General features: G+C 37.2%; 2 protein-coding genes across 14 annotated transcripts in view; one reads left to right on the forward strand and one right to left on the reverse strand.

The window, feature by feature from the left end:
- MXI1 (MAX interactor 1, dimerization protein) overlaps window positions 1-3960 on the forward strand; it is a 79869-nt gene extending 75909 nt beyond the window's left edge. For all 10 annotated transcript variants that reach the window (XM_025993434.2, XM_072739991.1, XM_072739996.1 and 7 more), the window contains one exon: window positions 1405-3960. In XM_025993434.2, coding sequence (XP_025849219.2) covers window positions 1405-1568 — 164 coding nt within the window. In that variant the 3' untranslated portion in view covers window positions 1569-3960. The remainder of the gene's footprint in view (window positions 1-1404) is intronic.
- A 5527-nt stretch (window positions 3961-9487) lies between these two features.
- On the reverse strand, window positions 9488-21630 carry SMNDC1 (survival motor neuron domain containing 1). Of its 4 annotated transcripts, none has more exons than XM_025993466.2 (7): window positions 21488-21630; window positions 20184-20303; window positions 17078-17265; window positions 14726-14868; window positions 13977-14138; window positions 11394-11547; window positions 9488-10748 (listed from the first exon to the last, which is right to left on the reverse strand). In XM_025993466.2, exons 3-7 carry the CDS (start codon window positions 17078-17080, stop codon window positions 10611-10613), a joined length of 600 nt encoding a protein of 199 aa, XP_025849251.1. In that variant the 5' UTR covers window positions 17081-17265; window positions 20184-20303; window positions 21488-21630; the 3' UTR covers window positions 9488-10610. The 4 variants fall into 4 exon arrangements, with proteins under 4 accessions (XP_025849251.1, XP_072596099.1, XP_025849232.1 ...); XM_072739998.1 differs by lacking the exon at window positions 21488-21630 and adding an exon at window positions 20394-20914; XM_025993447.2 differs by lacking the exon at window positions 17078-17265 and having other exon boundaries at window positions 21488-21624.
- Window positions 21631-21733: the final 103 nt, after the last annotated feature.

The following is a 21733-nucleotide window of genomic DNA, read 5'->3' on the forward strand; positions in this document are numbered from 1 at the left end:
CCACCCTCCCTCCAAATTTGAGAAAATGTGTGTCTTCATCATTAGGATTCTCATTTTTTTGGTAGTCCCCATGTGCTAGTACCTCTTTCCCAGTCTTATAGGGGACTTTTAGTAATATCTCTAGTCCATTTGGCTAGAGTAGTCTCTCATTTTACTATAATATAATTGAGTGCAGCAAGATTCTTTTCCAGTTTTAGGTTGGATGAGTATTCTTTGATACTGGGAAACACCAAATAGCCTGTAAAGCATTATGGATGTAAAACAAATAGTTATGAATTCAGAGGATTGTTTGTACAGCTTGTTTGGACAGATGACTGCATTTTAGAAACAGATTTCTATAACTTTTTTGAAGCAACAAGCCCTTTTGAAAATTATACTCTTTGAAATAACTTACTCTCTCTTCTTGGGCTCAGCAAGAATTCACTTTTCCTAAAGCAATTGTGATCAGTGTGAACCCTTAGAGTCATTGCCAAATATGAAACATCAGACTTTGAGCTTAAAAGAATTGAAGAATCTTGAGTTCATTTCTAACTGTTATGAGAGAGAACAGTTTTTCAACTGCCTTTCATTTTTAAAAATGTATATATTGTATTTTATGTGGTGTACTGGTAATTGTATATGTAGTATTTAACAAACTATGTGGTAATAGCTGGTCATATATGTATTTAGGGATTTCTTTTAATAAACATGTTTGATTTTTGAAGTAAAATACAACCACTGAAATGCCTTTACTATAATCTTTATTATAGATCTCATTATAAGCCAGAGACTTTGCAGGCTCACACCCTCATTTCAAGCTATATTTGATGCAAGAAAATTAAATCGAGTTGAAGACAAATCTCTTAGAGTTCCCTCTATAATGACTGGCTTAGTTTGGTTCCTGAATAGTCAGAAGTCTTTATGATGACTCCTAGAAGTCTGTAGAACTGTCTGTAGAATGAGACCACCTAAGGCAAAAATAAGTGATACATTTTCTCGTTCACCTATACTAAGTTGATGCTTTTTCCCTCCTTAAGGCAACTCTGATTAACAAACAGCACTGAGAATTAGTTTCTAGTTTAATGCAAAACAGATGTTGTTAAACCACTTGGGGTTTAGGATCTTTTAATATTAAGCACTAATTCCCAAATAGGCTGAGTGCTTTTGGTGGGAGGTCCAGACGTACTGGCGTCAAAGGCTTTAGTAAACTTGCTGCCTAAATTGAGACCACCACTGGATACCAGACATTCCCCTTTGCAAAATATATTCATGTCTCTTCACCTTCAGTTACTTTTGTTCTCTAGAAATCACTGATAATAAGCTTGTATAATAATTATTGCACAAAAATAATCACTTTTTCTTATACCCTTTTTTCGTTTTTGAAAGTTCAGATTACTAATGTTCTTCCTTTTTTCTTTTTGGCAGAGGAGATTGAAGTGGATGTTGAAAGCACAGAGTTCTCCCATGGAGAAGTGGACAATATCAGTACCACCAGCATCAGTGACATTGATGACCACAGCAGCCTGCAGAGTATTGGGAGTGACGAGGGTTACTCCAGTGCCAGTGTCAAACTTTCGTTCACTTCCTAGAACCCAGCATGACATAACAGTGCAGGGCAAAATATTCACTGGGCCAATTCAATCCAAACAATCTCTTAAATTGGGTTCATGATGCAGTCTCCTCTTTAAAACTAAACAAAACTATACTTGAACAAAAGAGTCAAAAGACCTCTATTTAAGCAAATACTTAGCAAAAAGTGGGGCAGAGCCTCCCCAGCAGAACAAATACTCATAATATTCATATTTGAAAATCACAGTTTCTAATGGCAGAAAACTTAAGTGAAATTTTCTTGATTTAGTTGATTTGAAAGAGGACATTGGAGATTTTGTCCTCTTTTTCTTCTTTAGTTTGCTCATAATACAATGAGTAGACACATTTAAGGATGGGGTTATGAACCCTTCCTGAGTTTTATGGTCCTAAAAACAAAATCAAACCCATAGTAATGAGAAGACAAGATAATCAGGCATTAACTTGGATAGCTAAAGAGCTATTAAAACTCAGCTTGGACAGCTTATCATGAAGCCTGTGGATGATCAATTCTTGAAAAAATACAATAAAAAAAAAGCAAGCTCATTTCATGCTCTGCAAAAGGAGAGACTCCCATGAAGCCTTTTGAAAGGGATCATCATGCAGCTCAGCTTTCTGTTGGATTCCATGCTAAGCAAGCTAACCTTATCCTGCATTGTTAGCAGTAGGGTACCCAACCGCCAGCTCGACAGTCAGCCGCCCTAGGCCCTTGGGCAGCGTGGGGGCAGTCTGTGTATGACAGCCTCTACCACACAGGGCCTATGAATTTGGATTGAGGGGCCAGAAGGAAAAAGCTCTCCATGCCTCTGTGTCTGCGTGAGCCAGAAGAATTGTGCACGCAGATTAGCAGGCCAAGGTCTGAGCCACGGCAGCATTTTTATTTCAGATTTTGATAACTGTTTGTATGTGTTGAAAACCAAAATGACATCTTTTTAAAGCTTGTCCATAAAAAACATAGATGTCTTTTATAGTGGAAAAACACATGGGAAAAAAATCATCTATTTTGATGCAGCATTTGATAATGATAAAACACCTCACACCTCTTTATAGTGCACAAAATGAATGAGGTCTGGGCTAGGTAGAAAAAAAGGTCAATGCTGTTTTTATTTTCTTTTAGAATCATTACCTTTTACCAGCTTTTAACCATCTGATATCTATAGTAGACACACTATAATACTTAACATAGTTAAGTTCGGCACTTGTCTCATTTTATTGTAAAGATCTGCTTCCATTTTCCTACAGGCAGTCTCTCTCCTTCCTCACAGTCCCACTGTGCAGGTGCTATTGTTGCTCTTATCAATATTTTCTGAAATGTTTTAAGTGAAATTTCTTTTCTAGCCTGCACTTTGATGTCATGTGTTCCCCTTTGTCTTTCAAAATCCAAGGTTCCCTCTTCCCCTTTCCTTGACCCCAGGAAGCTTTCTGGGACCCCTTACCCCTTGGCTCTTTGGACTTTGTATACTTTAAATAATTTAACTACCCTTAATTACTTAAAAAAAAAAGCTTTATGATTTTCATAACTTATTGCTGATTTTAATGGGTTGTTAATTTCAGTCCTGTAGTTTTATTTTGTTTAGATAGGGCTGGGCAAGGAAAAAGAAAATAAAGACAACCATATTTAGCAGTGCAGTTGAGTTGTGTGTGTAATGTTAGACTATCCTTTGTAAGTAGCACTTTAACAGCTTTCACTGCTTCTATGTATGAAGTGCACCATCTTGGCATACACAAGGCCTCAGCATATACTTACTTGTTTTTGTGCTCTTCCTGTGCCTCCGAGAATATTTTATCCTTGATTGTGCTATGTTTGAGTGGAAGAAATTCTTTGAAGTAGATGTGTGAAAAACTGCATGCCTTTAGAAGCCCATTATTAGAACTTGCTACTTCAGGTGCTGGGGACTTAATGAAAAACATGATAAATTCATTTCTCTGGCCCAGGTAAATTATTTCTGGTTTCACTTATAATTACTCCTGGCTGGGTCAAAATGTTGCTCTATATATTTGCTTACTTTTGACTTTCCCAAGGGAGACAGTTTAAAGACTCTGCTAACTACCATGGAAAGTAAATGAAAGCCAATGACTGAGCTTCCATTTTGTTATTCCCATGACATTCACTTGCATCACTTGCCTAGGGCTGGAATTTTGGACTTCATTCAGGAGAACTTGAGGTGCTGCCATTTTGTTGTATATGTACAGGTTGGTGGGCTGGGAAGCCTTTGTCACAAATCTATAGTACCTATTTCAACTGCCCTCTAAATTACTCCTTCCCTGGGTTTGTTTTCCTTGTGGGAGGGGAGTGGATTGTATGATGAGTAAGAAGTATTAATTTTTTAAAAGACAAATCGAATTTGAAGATATAAAAGTTAATTGCAAGAAATAAAAATTGTGAATGAAGAAGACCCGAGTGCTTTTTGTACCACCCTTCTCCATGAAGGAAAAAGTATGAATGGGCATCCACACCTTAAGCAGCAGCTATCTCCTCAGTGTTTGATACGTCAGTAGTCCAGAATTAATGACAATTTGAATCATTGTCATTTCCTGTTCTGTAATATAAACAGGTGCCTTCTTGACTGATAACTCCATGTAACCTAACTGCAGATGGTTTAATGTACCTGATAATCTTACTGCTTTCAGGTAGGACACAAGCCATTTGTTATTATCTGTTCTTAATAACTTTTTAGGGAATCCTTTTGGCTACACTGTACATTTAAATTGAAAGTAAGTCTGGAAGTTCCTGTTTAGTCCCCACCCACTAACCTGAGTTAAAGTACCCTTTCTGTAAAATGCCCGAGTAATGTATTAATACAGGTAAATCCCATTTCAGTGCATATTTATTACCAAAGAAGATCCTGATAAAGTCAGACTGTAGTTTCTGATTAGAATAGGTAGAACTCTGGTAGGAATGTTTTTTCTGGTCCCCATGACAATGACAGCTTTTAGCATTATGGAGGGATTTTAAAAGGTTGAGGATTAGAGGCAAATTTCCTAACCTAAGGCCACACTGCTTCCTGGGTCATTTCTCATGAGAAAATTGTTTAACCTCCTGAGGAAGGTTCGTTGGTAAGTTTGTTTTCTTCCACTTGAAGAAGCAACCAGCTACCTTTTCCCCTTTCTTTTATTATCGTCCCACCTCAAAAATTCCATGTTCCCTAACAGCATAATGTGGGAAGAACCGGGTTTCTTTGGGTCACATTTAAATCCTAGTTCTAATATTTGCTAAGGACTCTGGGCAAGTTATTTTAATTTCTTCATGGAAATTATTTCCTCCTGAAAAGTTGTTACAAATACTACCTCTATCTTGAAAGGTTGTAAGGATTAAAACCGATACTTGTAAATCCCCACACATACTCAATCTAGGAGTTTGTAGCACCAGAAGAAAAATAAGAGGTATGTACTTCTCTTCTTTCTCTGATGAATGCAACCTTCTAATTTCATCCTAATCTTGAATTTTAGTTATTCTGACTCTGGGTCTTGCAGAAGAAAGACTATTTCTAATAAATAAAATGGTTCATTTTCACAGAATTCCATGACAGGTTATACTTTGTAAGAAGTCAATTTTGATGTCCTATAGAATTTTTTAAATAAAGACTTTATAAGACTGATGTATCAGCGGTTTTAGTGATTACCTGGTCTTTCTAAAAAAGACAACTAACTTGAGCTTGAGTCTGTTAAACACTAGTAGTAATAACTTCATAATGCCCTAGTTAATATTTAGTGTTCGCCTTGCCAAGAAAAACTCTTGGCCCATATACTAGATCTAATAGGAAACTGGTTTTCTTGTGGAATACACCTAGATTCTTCCAAAAAATAAGTGTAGTTCAGAATACACATACTGGCTGGCAACTTCACTTCTTGGTTCTGTTTTACCTTTCTGTACCATCATAAATTATTAGGGGAAATGGCTTAGATGAAACTCTTTTAAAGTACTGCCAACTAACTTCCTATCATTTTGAAATTTTTTCTATTTCCTCAAGCTCTTAGCTTTTCGTTACGGAGAAATGCTTAAAGTCTTTATTTGCTAGGGCAATAACTAGGATATTTCTCTCATATTTTTGCACCAGAGTACCAAACAGTATTGTAGAAACATAAAATCCATAACATAGCTCTAAAATGTGTATTAAAAATACAAATTTAAGAAGCCAGTTGCTTCTAAATTATCTTTATCACATTCTGAAAGCTATGTCAACTAAACCTGACCATGCTTTTGGGGGGAAAATCCTAGCGAAAGAACCGAAGGGATACTTACTCCTTCCTGTATACTTCTGAGCAATGAACAATTGGACAATTACCATCTATTAAAGACTAGCCTAGCTGCAGGTCTCAGGCTTCAACTCTAGTTTTCTCAGGATATAGAGTCAAGTGTCCTCCAAGCCTGAATTCTTTGTTTCTCTGGTCAGAAATGCACTGCATCTTGCTAAAGTGAGTACAGGGCTTGAAAGGGGGGAAAAGCAAAAGCACATCAGTTTCACCAAGAAAGGTAAATCATGAGCCAGCAAAATAATAAACATAACTTTGGGCCTCAAATTGAGAAAGTAACTCTTCAAACCAAAAGCAATCATTTTTCTTAATGCGTTTAACTATGGCTTCTTTAGCTGCGATCTTAAAGTAACTGGGAAAAGCCAATTACAACTTTAATAATTTCAGTAAGTCTGTGTTGGTTTCATAAAAGTAAATTGGTGAAATACCTAATGTAAGTAAATTATCAGTTTTTATTTTCTGGGAACTGAAAAAGGACTATCCAAAATTTGGTATTTTTAGTTAGCTCAGCTGTCAACTACCACAAGCCCAATAGTATTCTCAGATCTGCTTTACCCCACTCAAGGCCATGAAAGAACCGCCTTTATATATACATAAGCTGAAAGGTAAAAAAGGCAATTGAATAACCTCACAGAACTCTTAACACCTTCATCTTATGTTTTCTTTTACTTTCTGTTGGTTGGGCCAAGACAAATTCTTAGAATGCCAATGTTGGTCCCTGCATCTCTTAAGGTATTTAAAAATGTATCTATACATAAAAATCATAGTATAAGGGGATTCAATTACTTATTTTTGTTTAAACTATGGTATTACCTGTTCTATTGCCTGCTATGTTCTTCCTCTCCACTGTAGTAAAAATTCAGTTTAACTCGCAACTCAAAAATCCTAGATATAAAGAATGTTTACATTTACTGTTGAACAGGTAAATTACCATTTATACTAACTGGTTGCTTCATAGTATAATACACATAATACAATTCAGGAGATAGTATGGAACCCTTTCAAGATCTTCATAAAAGACCTTTTTGGTTTTAAGGGTTTTTTCCCCTTCTTCAGTCTTTCAGTTAATGTCCAAGTTGAAGCAAAAAGCCAAACCAAAGCTTTAAAAATATTTTGGCTAAATTTGCACAAGCAATAGATTTTTCACCTTTTATAATTACAACCTACATTTTAAAAATTATGATTTTCATTTATCAGATGGTTTTCCCTTGCTATTTCTTAAAAAAAAATTTTGAGAGAGCACACAATGGGATGTGGGGAGGCAGGGAGGGGACAGAGGGAGAGGGAAAAGAATCTCAAGCAGACTACTTGCTGTGTGGAGCCCCATGATCTCACAACCCTGAGATCTCACAACCCTGAGATCATGGCCTGAGCCACTCAGGCATCCCTTCCCCTATTTTAAAGGCAGATACACTCAGCATTAAGACTGCATTGTAGGGACCCCTGGATGGCTCAGCAGTTTAGCGCCACCTTCGGCCCAGAGCGTGATCCTGGAGTCCTGGAATCAAGTCCCACAAGGGGCTCCCTGAGTGGAGCCTGCTTCTCCCTCTGTGTCTGTCTCTTTCTGTTTCCCTCATGAATAACTAACTAAAATCTTAAAAAAAAAAAAAAAAAACTGCATTGTAATGGAAACATACCCACATGCACCTATGTACATGCACACCCTTCACTGTGACAAAGCTTTTTAAGTAGTTATGATAAACAGATGCACTTCATTTTGGTTTGATGCCTAATCTTGATAATTGGCTTAAAAAACTGCTCGTTAGAAATTATTCCTTCGTTTGAAAAATCACTTTTTTACATTTAACCTAAAACATGGTTCTAGACTGGGGATGCACATCAGAATCTGTGATATTTGTCCAAAACAGACATGCTTTGGCTTAAATAGGTCTGGAATAAGACCCAGATCTAGGAATTCCTCTTTAAGCAAGCATTAAGGGTAACTTTTATTATAACCTGTACACCCTTCCCATCCCAGACATACCCTAACAAATTCTAATATAAAAATTTAAATTTCTACTAGCATGTACTTAATATGTAACTTTGGTAACTTGACAGTTCAAGAATGCATTTATAGCGGCTTCAAATTATAAACAATGGGCATTATCCATTATGTGAATTGTCATTAAGTTTTAAGGAAACAGTTATTCATCATTACCACCTGCACAGTAAACAGCAAACACTTCTGTAATGTTTACTGTGTCAGGTATTCTAAGCACTTTACACATATGAACTCACTCATGCTTATAACCTAACGAAACAGGTATTTTCATCCTACAGCTGAGAAAGCTAAGACAAAGAGGAGTTATGCACACAAGTAAAAATGAGGGGCCAGGATTCAGTCTGGCTCCTGAGTCCTTGCTCTTCAATATGGCCTTTCTACATGTTAATTTAAAAAAAAGTTTATCTGTGATACTAAAATTTAAAATGTAATTATTTTGGAGGCACTGGGACTGTTTCTTGTCTTGAAATGGTCAATAACAAAAGTATCAAGTTTTGAGATCCATGCAACCAAAGCTACTGAAGGGCTGTCCATGACTAATGGTTCATTCAGTGAGTTTCAGGGCTTCAAGACTCCCTTCCCTTTTAGACAGGGAAACTATTTTTGTAACAGAGCTTCATAAGACAAAGTGTCGTATCTGGTTTCAGAGTACTGAACTTAGCTACCTTCATTTGTAAAATATCACAGGTATCATGCCTCTCATTAAAGTATCACTCTAAGAGATAGGTGCTCCATCCCCCAGGAATCCTTTCAGTTTAGTCCAGAAACAATCATTACTCTTGACACTAGGACTCTTCAAAGGGCCACATCTGTGTCTTTGACACCAAAACTCCTGATCTCCTGCTACATTTTAAAAAATGTTTTATATAGTATGGTCACCGTTACTCCTTTTCTCTCTCCTGCAAAACCCCTCCAGGAAAATTAATGTGCGGAAAGGATGGCCCTTGGGTCAAAGGAGATACAAGTCTCAACACAACACTCTTGCCTATACAAATAACAGATAAATTACTATTCCAACAAACATACCAAGGAGATCTCACCAAAACACATTCTATGTGGTCATACAATTGTACCAAATTTCTTTCCAAGTGCTTCTGAATTTAAAGGGTTTCTTTGTAATTCTTCAAAGATACATTATTAGTTAAGAAATGTGTTATACTGTTAATGAGAACAGTGTATTTTTAAGAGTTCTTCAGTCTCAGTAGCCCTTTTCTGCTATAATTTGTGCCTTGTATCTAAAAAGACTTCATCTTTCACTTTGTCACACGCTCTACCTTGTGGCCATAAATTATAGGAAGGAAAACAGTAGTCCTCCTGGGTTGGGAGGGAGGTGAAGGGGCAAGATAAAGAATCCTACTCCTCATCTCTGTCCTCTTAAGTTTTAATTTGCCAAATATTTAAACGTCATTAACATTTTTATTTTCCTTTTCCCAAAAATGTACAAACATCTCTATACACAGCACAAGCCCTGAAAATAAAAATAGTTGTCCTTTAGGATCCAATTTCTTAAGTCTAAGGTAAGAAGTACATAAGGATTTATTGAAACCTTTATCACATACTCAATATTCTCTTCTGTGGAAATCATGAATGCAAGTACACTGAAGCTTAATCACCGTATCAGTGCTGCCAGCTAGGACTTCACCACCCTTCTGGTAACACACCCTGGAGATTTTAAGAACACTTTATTTAATAAAAGTTAAACATACAAAAACTGAAATTAACACATATCCTAAAAATCACCATCTTCCAGTAATAGGAAGATACTTTACTATGCATATATTTGGCTTAAACTCAACTCAGGATAACTGTGATGTTCACTTATACCAACAAATGCTGACAACTTGATCTAGTAAACAAAAATTACAAACCCAGCTACATGAACATAATATACAGGGAAATTATGGTCAGATTAATGCACAAGAAATACAAGAAATTTTTAATGATGAAACATTCAGTACTCTTGTTCATTAATTTAGCCTTGGTTTTTTTGTTTTTTTTTTTACAAAAATAGTATCTACACTGTATACAGGGCTATACATCAGCTTTTTGTTTTCTTTTATAAACATTACACATCCAAAAAATGATACCACTACCATAAGGGAAAAAACACAGGAAAAGAGCAAACGTTAGAAACAAAACAAAAAACCCTTAGAAATGGTAGCTGGTCCTAAACATGGTTTCTTACATAAAATTAAAACTCAATGAAAAAATTTTAAGAGCTGGATCAATTTTAGAGATAGCCTAATGGGCTTAGAAAACAAATTATTTAAGGAAAAACCTCAAAACAAAGTTGCCATTTACAAATTAACCTATTTTTAGGCTTAATTTGCAACAGCTAGGTTTAAGTTGAAAACAAGAAAAAAAAGGATCTCTTTAGCAGGTTGGTATTTTGCCTTGATGTTCTGGTGAATTGCTACAATATGTGGCAAGTTAAAAGCATCCGAAAATTCCAAGTTAGGACTTTACAAAAAGTACACACCATCCATTAAGTAAGGGCCTGATATTAGGAAGATCAACAATTCATCTAAGTGCTGTATTTATGCAGCATCTATCTAGAAAAGTTGCTTTATTCAACAAACTTTGAGGAAACTGTGGTAGTAGTAACGAAAAGTTAAATGAATAGCAGTTATCAAATGCAATTTCTTCAAGTTTCATTCTATTGAAGTCAAACAAGGACGACAATGGTATCTTCCTTACTCATCTAACAAATAATTTACCTTTAGAAAAATATAAGGATAAAAAGGTAAATGTAAAGCCCTGCAGAGATGAAATCCAACAGTTTTTCTGATTATTGAGGCATCAAATGCCTGACATTGTATTTAGAGGTATCTTGATATTGTGTCATAGGTTTATCAGCAATTCCACAAGTTCCTACTCCAACTTTGCCGGTTACACTTTCAGGTGAAGCAAAAATACTCCTCTTTACCTATTGGGAATGAAACAGAAACCATTCTGATTAGCTTTTTGGGGAAAAAATTTCCAAAATACACTTAAGAAGTACAGTACATCAAGGGAACTGGAGTGCTCTCTTAAATAAAATCTGCCAATGAGGCCTAGCACATAAAGCATGTTTACAAAGCAGGTACAGTTCATCACACTCCCTCTAAGTGATATGTAGGGTAGCATATAGTTTTTCAAACTGCAGTTAATTGAAGGGTAAAAAAACTCGATCTTTTGTAATTCCTGATATAAATTCTCTCATTCATAGTGTTTCTATTGCAGATAGACAATGGCTAATGGAGATATTCGCACAATAAGCCAAATGGAAGATTGAAGAGGATTCTGAATTGAAGATCTGGTTATTTAAAGATTTATTTATTCATGAGATACAGAGACATAGGCAGGAGAAGCAGGCTCCCTGCGAGAAGCCTGATTGCAGGCCCTGATCCCTGGACTCTGGGATCACAACCTGAGCCAAAGGAAGACACTCAACCACTGAGCTACCCAGGTGCCTCTCAAGATCCAGTTATGTATTTTTTTAAGCCTATGCACTTCCTTTTTCTTTTTAAAGTTACTTTAATGACAATTATACTTTTGAAATTTATGAAGTATGATGAAAGGATTTACTAACCTGGCCTTTTTTGTTTTTAGAATAGGCTCTGTTGTTGAACTGTTGCCATTTAACCTTTTGGTCCTCTCTTTCCTGCTCAAGTTCTTTTATTCTCTGTGCTTTTTTCAAAGCTTTCTTCTTTTTATATTCACGCTGCTGGGCAATCATTTCTTTTCTGTGTGGATATAACAGCTAAATGTCAACTCTTAAGATTTAACAGATGATTTCCTTAGAAATGTTTAGCAGAATAAAAAACAAATCCTGTAATAAGCTTACACATTACATGAATAGAAGCACCAACACCAACAATGTCAATCACCCAGTACTACTAAGAAATGTTACTTGAAATACATAGCATCCTTGGAAGCTTTCAAACCATATCTAATCTATTACCCATTCAAATCAAATTTATTTTTAAAGGTTTTATTTATTTTACAGAAAAAGTCAGTGTGTGCAAGTGGGGGAAGCAGCAGAGAGGGATAAGCAGACACTGCACTGAGGACATGGGGCTTAATCCCAGCACCCCAAGATCATGACCTGAGCCGAAATAAAGAGTTGGTTGCTCACTGACTGAGCCACCCCAGATGCCCCTCAAATCAAATATTTAAACTATGACTTTTTGACATTTACATTGCTTTTGCCAGGTGCATTTTAGAAATGAGTTTTAACATTAATAGCTGTCTAAACCTTTATCCATTTCTAAATGGACAGTTAGCAAGTTTATTTATTTATTTTTAAAAGATTTTACTGGGATCCCTGGGTGGCGCAGCGGTTCGGCGCCTGCCTTTGGCCCAGGGCGCGATCCTGGGGACCCGGGATCGAGTCCCACGTCGGGCTCCCGGTGCATGGAGCCTGCTTCTCCCTCTGCCTGTGTCTCTGCCTCTCTCTCTCTCTCTTTGACTATCATAAATAAATAAAATAAAAATAAAAATAAAAATAAAAATAAAAGATTTTACTTATGTATTCATGAGCGTTATATATAGAGAGAAGCAGAGACATAGACAGAGGGAGAAGCAGGCTCCATGCAGGGAGCCCGACGCGGGACTTGATCCCAGGACTCCAGGATCACACCCTGGGCCGAAGGCAGGCGCCAAACCGCTAAGCCACCCAGGGATCCCCAAGTTAGCAAGTTTAATATGCTCCATTTAGAAAAAGTGTCTGAAGAGATGCAATGCAGATAAAACTATTTCTCTAGATACAAAGAACGCACCAGTATAAAGGGAATCACAACTTAAAATTCCTAAAAACAAAAACTGGGTTTAAAAAACAAAAAAAAACTCTTCTATATAGGATTAGAGCCTAAAGCTTTCTCAGTAATTTCTGTTCAGTTTACATACTGACTTTCTCACCAAAAGAAGCATGAAGAAACGGGTCTTTAAAAAAGAGGCAAGATGATCTAGATGCCTCTGTATCATATAACCACCACTAGGAAGCTAAGAGAGGCTTTTTTTTTTTTTTTTAAACACTGATGTCAAAGACTACAAACAAATTGACATGTTACATTATTGTTCTACAATCTGATTTTATCATTGGAATACTTAGGCGATATAATTTTCTGAAGCTCAAATATATTTATGTAACAACTTAGGTTTTACAAACCCTTGACAAATCCAAAAAAGAGAAAATTGTGGCAAATATGTGTAAGTTAACTAAAATATTGTTGATTCCACCTCTTAAGTACCGTTCAAACCATCCACTTCTCTTCCTGGGTTCAAGCCACCATCATCTCACTGGATCCCACCAGTAGCTGCCTTCCCTCTGCTGTCAGTGATTATCTGAAAGCTCAACTATGATCACATCATATCATCCCTATTTGAAATGCATCAGTGGCTGTCAGGCTCTTTGTGATCTGGCCTTGACTTCTCAACCTCTTACCTCTTTTCTCTTGTCAAACTACCCAAGCCCTAAGTTTTTACCACAGGAATTTGTTCCTGTTGCTTCTATGTTCTCACCGTTTTGTTTTTTAAAAGTAAACATTTGCTGAATCTTACTTCATGCCAAGAACTGTGCTACATGATTTATAAATGCTAACATTTAATCCTTACAACCTACAATGTAGATACTGTCAACTTTGTTTTACAAATAAGGAAAAAAGTTAGCAGTTTGCCCAAGGTCATACTTTTAAGTTCATTCACTACCTCATTTTCTTCTCAAATCTGTTTCGATGTCATTTTCTCAAAGAAATTTGCCCTGATGACTAAAGTGCAATTTAGGTAACTCTTCTTTGTTCCCTTAAAGTACCTGTTATGTTCCCTTCATAACTTGTAGACTTTCCTATTAAAGTTCTCCTTTGATTTTATTATTTTGTTCTCTAGACTATAAACTCAATCAGGACAAGGCACAAGCTTTGGTAGTCACTGTGATGGAACCCCAACACCTGATTTGGTGAGAGGTACATAGTATCTTCTTAATAAATATACTAAATGCCTAAGTGGACCTAGGTATTCACATACAGGGTTGACCCTGTACTACTAATCTTCAAAATAATGGTAAAGAGTATTATAACCTTTTTACCCTAATTTAGCCTGCATGGATACTATGGACTACCTCAACTACCAAAATGGGGAAGATTACACTTAAACTGCTAACATCAAAATCACTTACTTTGACATGGGTTTGTTGCCACTGTCCTCCTTTGCCTTCCTTCCTTCTTCTACAGGCTTGAGGTTCAACAGTGGGGTCACTTCGGCATTGCCGTAGCCAGCAAAGGTGATTGCAGCAGTACCGTTTTCTTCATCTATCTCCTCGATCTCCGCTTCATAACACCTGTAAAGATATCATGACTGTAAGCAGGTGAGTAAAGGTTTAGTACTCAGCCTATTAAGACTTACACTGCAGTGCTTCAACTATTATTCTTGTCTCAAATGGGACTTCTGCTATCAGTTGGCTTTTTGGTAAAGATAATACAAGAGTGGTTGGAGTTAGCCATCTACTATCAAAAAAGGCAGTTGTAATCAAAATACTGTCAGAAAGTCTCTTACATGTCTATTAAATGTGCTCTGGTTGATCTCTGTGAGAAAAGATTTTTTTTTTATAGGAATAATTTCAGTGTACGTGCTTCACCTAAATCCTAAGATAGCCAACCATTCACTCAGTTTTCAATTTGAGAAAAAAATTTTAGATTAGTAAAGCCATCCATTCATTTTCCTCTAGGATCCAAGTCCTTCAACTGCCCCAAAATGTAATCCAAAGCTAAAAACTAAACTGTATTAGTGGTTAACCACCCAAGAGTCAAATTGGCTCTACATATCGTCTACATAGAAAGATTAATAGGGTAGTTTAAACTGAATAAAAACTTCTTACCATTGCATTTTATTATTTCATGTTATAGTTAGAGTTTTTTCTACACTTACTGTCCGTCTTCACTCCAGATTGCCATACACTTGTCTCCTACTTTCCATGAATGAGTGGGCTGAGTAGAAGCAAAACTGTCTGAACTTGCAAGAGTTTCAGAAGGTTGAGTTGACAGAAGGTCTTTGGTTAGTTCTATAACTTCCTAAAAAGAAAAAAAACAAAAGCCATAATATTATTTTTATAATTCGCTTATCACCTACTTTCAACAAACAGGTTTTCAGTTTTTGAGGATGATAGCTCTCACACCATTTAGCAGATTAAGTACACTACACATATTTATTTGTAATTCATATCAATACTGTGATGTAGGTTACTATGATTATCCTCACAGAGAAATTAAGATACAATTTATTTTTACAGTAGTGGAACTAGGATTCAAACAGTTGCCTTTCAACTTAAACTTAATTAACCTCAAATACTAATTTAAAAAGGTAGACTTGAGCTTATACCGTGCATTGTTTCCCTTTTCACGTTAAGCTCTACACCCAATGTGGGGCTTGCACTCCCAATCCTGAAACCAAAAGTCACATGCTCTACTGACTGAGCCAGCAAGGCGCCTCTACCATGCATCAGTTCTAAGTACCTGTTTTAGCTACACAGATCTAATATTAGAAATAGTCAATTATGAGGGACTGAACTGGGTTCAAGTTCACTTTTATCTCATATCTTTGTCAAAAATATTCCATGCATCTGGACTGTTTTATGGGGCATTACTTGGCAGTATTAACTCTCTAGCCAGTATGTTCTCCCCACCCCCGTCAAAAACAAAACAAAAGAAAATAAAACCCAAATCACTTGAAGCAGCCTTATTAGTAATAAAAATGTTCCTCATACATATTTCTACTAAAATACTATAGGCACATATAAAAAGCCAGTAGTCTTTATTCATCTATTATAAAACTTACCCCATCCAGGTAAGCAAATTACCAGGTTAGATTTAAAATATTCTAAGGGATCCCTGGGTGGCGCAGTGGTTTGGCGCTTGCCTTTGGCCCAGGGCGCGATCCTGGAGACCCGGGATCGAATCCCACATCAGGCTCCCGGTGCATGGAGCCTGCTTCTCCCTCTGCCTATGTCTCTGCCTCTCTCTCTCTCTCTCTCTGTTACTATCATAAATAAATAAAAATTAAAAAAAAATAAAATAAAAAATAAAATATTCTAAAAGGCACATTAGCACGGCTCCATTTAAAATGAAAAAAATAAAAGAAATGTAACACACAGACAGGCAATACCTTACTGTGTGGCAAGTTATTTTTTCTATTTCAAGCTTACACTTACTGACTTCATTCAAGAGTGTTTGGTAGGGTTGGTTAAAATTTAAGATAACAGTTCAAATTGATAAACTGTGCCACCTATCTGCTGTATTTTTATTCTAATGAAGACCTATGTTATGCATCACCTTATCTGATTTAAGAACCTGCATACCTCTTCCCTCATTGTTGCATATCAAATACTTTAAAATATCACACCGTTTGGAAGAAAATATAGCAAAGTTAAGCTTTATACTGAGTTTCTTATGGCTCCATTGAAGTTTTCTAATAGTTCTGGTTCAGTAACCAAAAAGATATACATTCTGCTCCTCTCTTAAAGATTCTATATCTTCATAGCTATTTCTGAAAAGCTAATAGTTGAGCAAAAAAAAAAAACAAAAAACAAAAAGGCAAGCCCTGGGAGAAAGGCCAGTTATGTGAATTTAAAAACAAAACAAAACAAACAAAAAAAACCCTAGACTAACTCAGATTTGAGTTAAAAATTTAGTAGAGTAGTATCTTCAATGAGATTTTATTAGGTGACAAAGAGCCATTTAAGTATCTTTTAACTAGACAATCCTTTGCAAATAAAGCAAAGAACTTCCAAATAAATAGATCATGTACTATGCAAAGTAAATTATCCAGTCTTGTTTTTAACCAACTACTATCCAAGAATCTAATCCAGTAATCCTGACTCAAGAGCCCACACAATCCCTATCATTTAAATAACTCCATTTAACTAAAGCAAAACACGATTCCTGCCATTTGTAGGTTTCAGATTTAGAACTCTACCTCTCTTAGCATAGAACTACTTGCCATTTTATTAGCAGATTAAGTACACATTTCATAAGGAAATGTATTTTCACCAAAGGCTTCTGAAAAGCTGTGCATGTTACAATTTTCAGAGCCCTGCACTAAGTGACACTTTAAAAAAAAAAATCCAAAGCACTTATCCCTAGTTGTCCTTTCATTTTGCCATGTTTCACATATCCCTCCCGACAAACTATGACGACACTTCTCAATGTTTTCTTTACATGTGCATATGGACCAAAGTATTAGAGAAACTATTTTATGTATGAGGGGGTTCTTAAAGGTACATACCATTAATTACTTTTCCTCCCCCAAGTCTGAGTTCTGAAACTGCTCCTTCATCGACAGATGGGCAGCAGTTACAGTAATCGGCAATTCCAGGAAGCATCAGATGTTGTGATCTACATATCAGCAGGTCAAAGGGTGCACTCAAGCACTCTGCTTACTGAAGGAAGGCGTTTCGGGGATGCAGAGAGCCACTGTAATATATGAGACAAGTGACTTGACCCCTGCCTCCTTTAGAACCAGTTTATTCAGCAAAACAGCCTAATAAATTGACTATTTTTGTGATTATCACAGACTGCCTGGGGAACTAGTCAGGTAGCTAGCCTAGATTTTTACTACACCCACTTTTTTAAGTGAAAAAAAGGCAATTAGGACCTCAGTAGGTTAACGTGCTGCCTGCTGAGTAACTTTATTCTATATGAAAGACAGTACATAAAAAGATAAACATGGAAGCCTTACTGGCAAAATGAAGTCACTGAAAAAAATGCAGAAAAGCATTTTGTCATAAATGAAAGGGCAAACAGTCATAACCAAGGTAAAGACACTCCACTAGAGGAACACAAAATAAAGGAGGCCACAAATTCAGTCATCAGTCTGAACAACTTTTCAGCAAATATAAAAGGCAGAATTAAATATCAAAGGCATGAGGTATATCCCAGAAAACAGAGGAGAGAAAAAAAAAAAAGGAAAACTATTTTTTAGAAATCCACGACAAAACAGGAGCTGTAACTGTAATCAATGGAGATGACAATTACTAGGTGGAAGCAGATATCCAAACACTTTTCAGACTTAATCTAATCGTCAATGATCCCTTCTACCTTTGAGTAATTTTCAGTTCAAAACAGACCTGTATCTAGCAAACTGTAATAAAAAAATTTTCATAACAAGAGAAAAAAAACCGTGATCAAAATTGGTCAGGAAAAACATTCTGAAGTATTATTATCTGAAGTTTTAGAACTTAAGCTTCTATATCCTGGTCTATCCAAGGTGGTAGTCACAAGTGGCTACTTGAATAATATAAAATATCCAGTTCTTCAGCTACCCTAGCCATATTTCAAATATTCAGTGGTCTCTAGTGGCTACAGTACTACAAACTAGATATGCAACATCAGTGCTGTTCTAAATGGTTATAGAAAAAGGAAACTTTAAAGATAAATAACCCCCAGGTCATCATTAAGTGAACCCTAAGTAAGCCACTTATGTGCTTACTATAATGCCTACCACGACAGTCTCTCTCCCTACAAAACTTCCACCAGAGATCATGTCACAGTAAGGCAATTTGCCTAGACTCCTGAGAGTTTATTAAATATTAGAAATATTAAAAAGGGGGATCCCATAAATTAAATAAATAAATAAATAAATAAGTAAATAAAAAGGGGGATCCCTGGGTGGCGCAGCGGTTTGGTGCCTGCCTTTGGCCCAGGGCGCGAACCTGGAGACCCGGGATCGAATCCCACGTCGGGCTTCCGGTGCATGGAGCCTGCTTCTCCCTCTGCCTGTGTCTCTGCCTCTCTCCCTCTCTCTCTCTCTCTGTGACTATCATAAATAAATAAAAATTCTAAAAAAAATTTAGAAATATTAAAAAAAAAAACCCACTTCACAATAATATTGTTTTAATCTTTATTCCTAAATTCCCCTCCACCAGTTCCACACATATCCCTCCTTCCAACAACTGCCCAGGAAACAATATACATAATATCAACAATGTTTTATTTTCTTCAAAGAAAAAAAAGGACCACTTTTAAGCTGGTAAATGATGCATTCCAGGATCTCTCTTTGAGGTAGGCAGAACGTTGCCCTGGAAGTGGGAGAAACTGCTCCCAAAACATCTTTTGTATTGACTAGCACTCTCAAATTCACTGGCCTGACTTCTACATACTGAAGAGGGATCCTGTTTTCTGTGTTTTTAAAAACTATATATTACTGCAACCTTAGGCATGTTTATCCTAAATCTATAATTTGAACCTAAAAATTTTCAACTCATTTTAATTATGCCCAGATAAACTTTTTCAAAGTCCTGTATTTGGACCCCATTTCAAAGAAGTTTCATTTATTTTCAGTTCTGATATCCCTAAAATATTCATTTTAATGGGCAAGAGAATGATAAAAGGAGGAAAAGGATTTAGATAGGATAAAGATGATTCTAGTTTTGTACTGAATCAGTAAAGGAAGATCATCTAGTAAAAAAACATCTTTTAAAACTCAAAAAAAATCAGGTTCAAAATGTTAAGTTCTCAAATTTTTAAAAATAAAGTTCTATACATATGCATGTGTATATATACACACAGGATTTTCACTAATCAACCTAATGTTCTGAGAAACAATAGATATTTACTATAATGATTTTGTCTTGAAACCCCAGTGCAGGTTTTCAAAAGCCAAGTTTTATTCCTACTGAACTTTCCCATGACAGACAAAACAGATCTTTCCACATCCACTCAATTTCAACAAGTATCAACAAGTAAAATCTAGCCTTAAATTCAAACATTATGTAACATTTATGCAGAAACCAAGTATCTCTTTAGATATTCTTATGTTTTTAATACAAGTTGTTTACCTGCTAGCTTTGAAACATACACACACATTCTCATTTCTGTTTCAAAGAATCTTGTAACATTAAAAAGAATCTTAATCAGGTTACATTTTTCTCATTGTTTTTATCATTTATAAAATGCTTCCACATATTTTTAATTCCAGTATAGTTAACATTTTTTTAATTCCTCATATTTTTCTTTTAGTTACCTTTTGAACTAAATTTCCTTTGCCAGATCTTTAAAAATAAAAGCATTTTCTACTGTAAAGTTAAATGTACCTCTTCTCTAGAAGGTTTGACAAAATTCTAAAACCAACTTACTTTTAAGTTATATCAACACACAAGATTTACATAACAGAACAATGCTTTACTCATTTTGAGGTCTGTAACAGAGGAAGCAACCCTACTTCTATGAGCCATAGATGCCTATGTACATACACACATGTACACACAAGGGAGAGTAGGAGAGGAAATATCCCCCTCCAAATGGTGGAGGGATTTGGATTCTAAGTAATAAGATCATTTGAAAAAGAATACTTTTTCCAAGCAATGTAACTATTAGTGTCCTCTTGTACTTACCTGTAAGTCTTTCTTTAATTTTAGCAAATCTTCATTTTCTCCATTTCCAGACAATGCAGCTTCAACTTGCTGGAGTTGAGCTTTGTAGCTTGCCAGCTGCTTTGCTAGATCTTCTGACATCTGGGGAAAGTAAGAGTAAGATCATGAAAACTGAACCAAAAGCACCATAAAAAAAAAATAATTTCCCTGTCTGCCTGCCTTCATCCTTACCAGTTTTGCTCCTCAATGTAATTCATTGTTGCAGCTTAACTTATTACCATTACCTTTACTCTTAATTAGAAGAGCTGTGAGTCAAACCCAAGCTTCAGGGCAATGGATTCCACAGTTTATAAACACGTCCAATAAATTCCACACAGAACAGAAAACAAGAGCTAAGACAAAAGGGAGAAGGATAATTTCCAATTTTCTTTAAACTTCTGTAACAGGGAGGCCACTCTATTTGGCTTTTTTTTTTTTTTTTTTGGTGTTACAGCTTCACCAAAAAAAAAAAAAAAAAAAGAAAGAAAGAAAAAAAAAAAAGCACTAATCTGTTGAAGAGTGGAGACTTGATAAAGTACTTTTAAGCACTCAATACTACGTCCAAAACAAAACAGAAATGGCTTTTGGATTAACTACACAATAATACTCCCTCCGTGAGATAGGAGTGTGTTTAGAACCTCTCTCCAGAGCAAAAAAATGTTTCACTCGGTCACTGAAATATCGCCGATGCAGCTCCTTCACTAAAGAAACGGCACCAACACGGTCCCGCTCAGGCTTTCTGAGGAGCGTGCCTTTTTCACCCCATCGGGCTCATTCTCCTCCGGAAAATACGACACGAGAATCCCTTCTCGGTGCATAAGCAAACACGCGGGGTTTCCGAGGACCCTTGTCTTCCAGTTCCCGTCCAGCCACAGCCTGGGGCGAGAGCAAGCCCGCCACAACTGCTCGAGGACTTCAGACCTCCAAATCCAAACACAAGCTCCAGGGAAACCGAAAACACGACCGGAGCGGACGCCGGCGGCGCCGGAGCCTCCTACCGCAAGGCGCCCCGCAGGAAGGCTGAGGGCGTCCTCCAGAGGCCTCCCGCGTCCCCACCCCACCCGACCGGCTCCCCGCTTGGCCCCCGTCGCCGCCACCGCACGCAGCTCCCGGCCCGGCCCGGCCCGGCCCAACCCCGGCTGGGAGGGGGGGCCGGGCCCCTGGGATTCCAGCCGGCTGCCCAAGCCTCTCCGGCGCGGCCCGCCCGCTGCCCGGCCTCAGGCCTCTGCTCCAACCCGAGGCCCAGGCCCGGCGAGGCCCTGCTCTTCCCTCATCGGCTTCGTTACCTTGGGTGGGGCTGGGGGCAGGGCGCAGGAGAGGGTCGGGGCAAAGGAGCCCAGTGGTGGTGGCGGCGGCGACGGCGGCAGCAGCAGCAGGAAAAAAAAAAATCTCCGCGGCAACAACAAGGCGACTCGGTATGAAAAGGAAGAACTTGGTCAGCGATGAGGGGGAGGGGAAAAAGCCGGGCACTAGAAGGAGGAAAAGACAGAAGCGGGTCAAGCCTCGCGAGAGGTTAAAAGCCTCGCGAGACG

This window comes from Vulpes vulpes, chromosome 15 (assembly GCF_048418805.1).
Source record: "Vulpes vulpes isolate BD-2025 chromosome 15, VulVul3, whole genome shotgun sequence".
NCBI lineage: Eukaryota > Metazoa > Chordata > Mammalia > Carnivora > Canidae > Vulpes > Vulpes vulpes.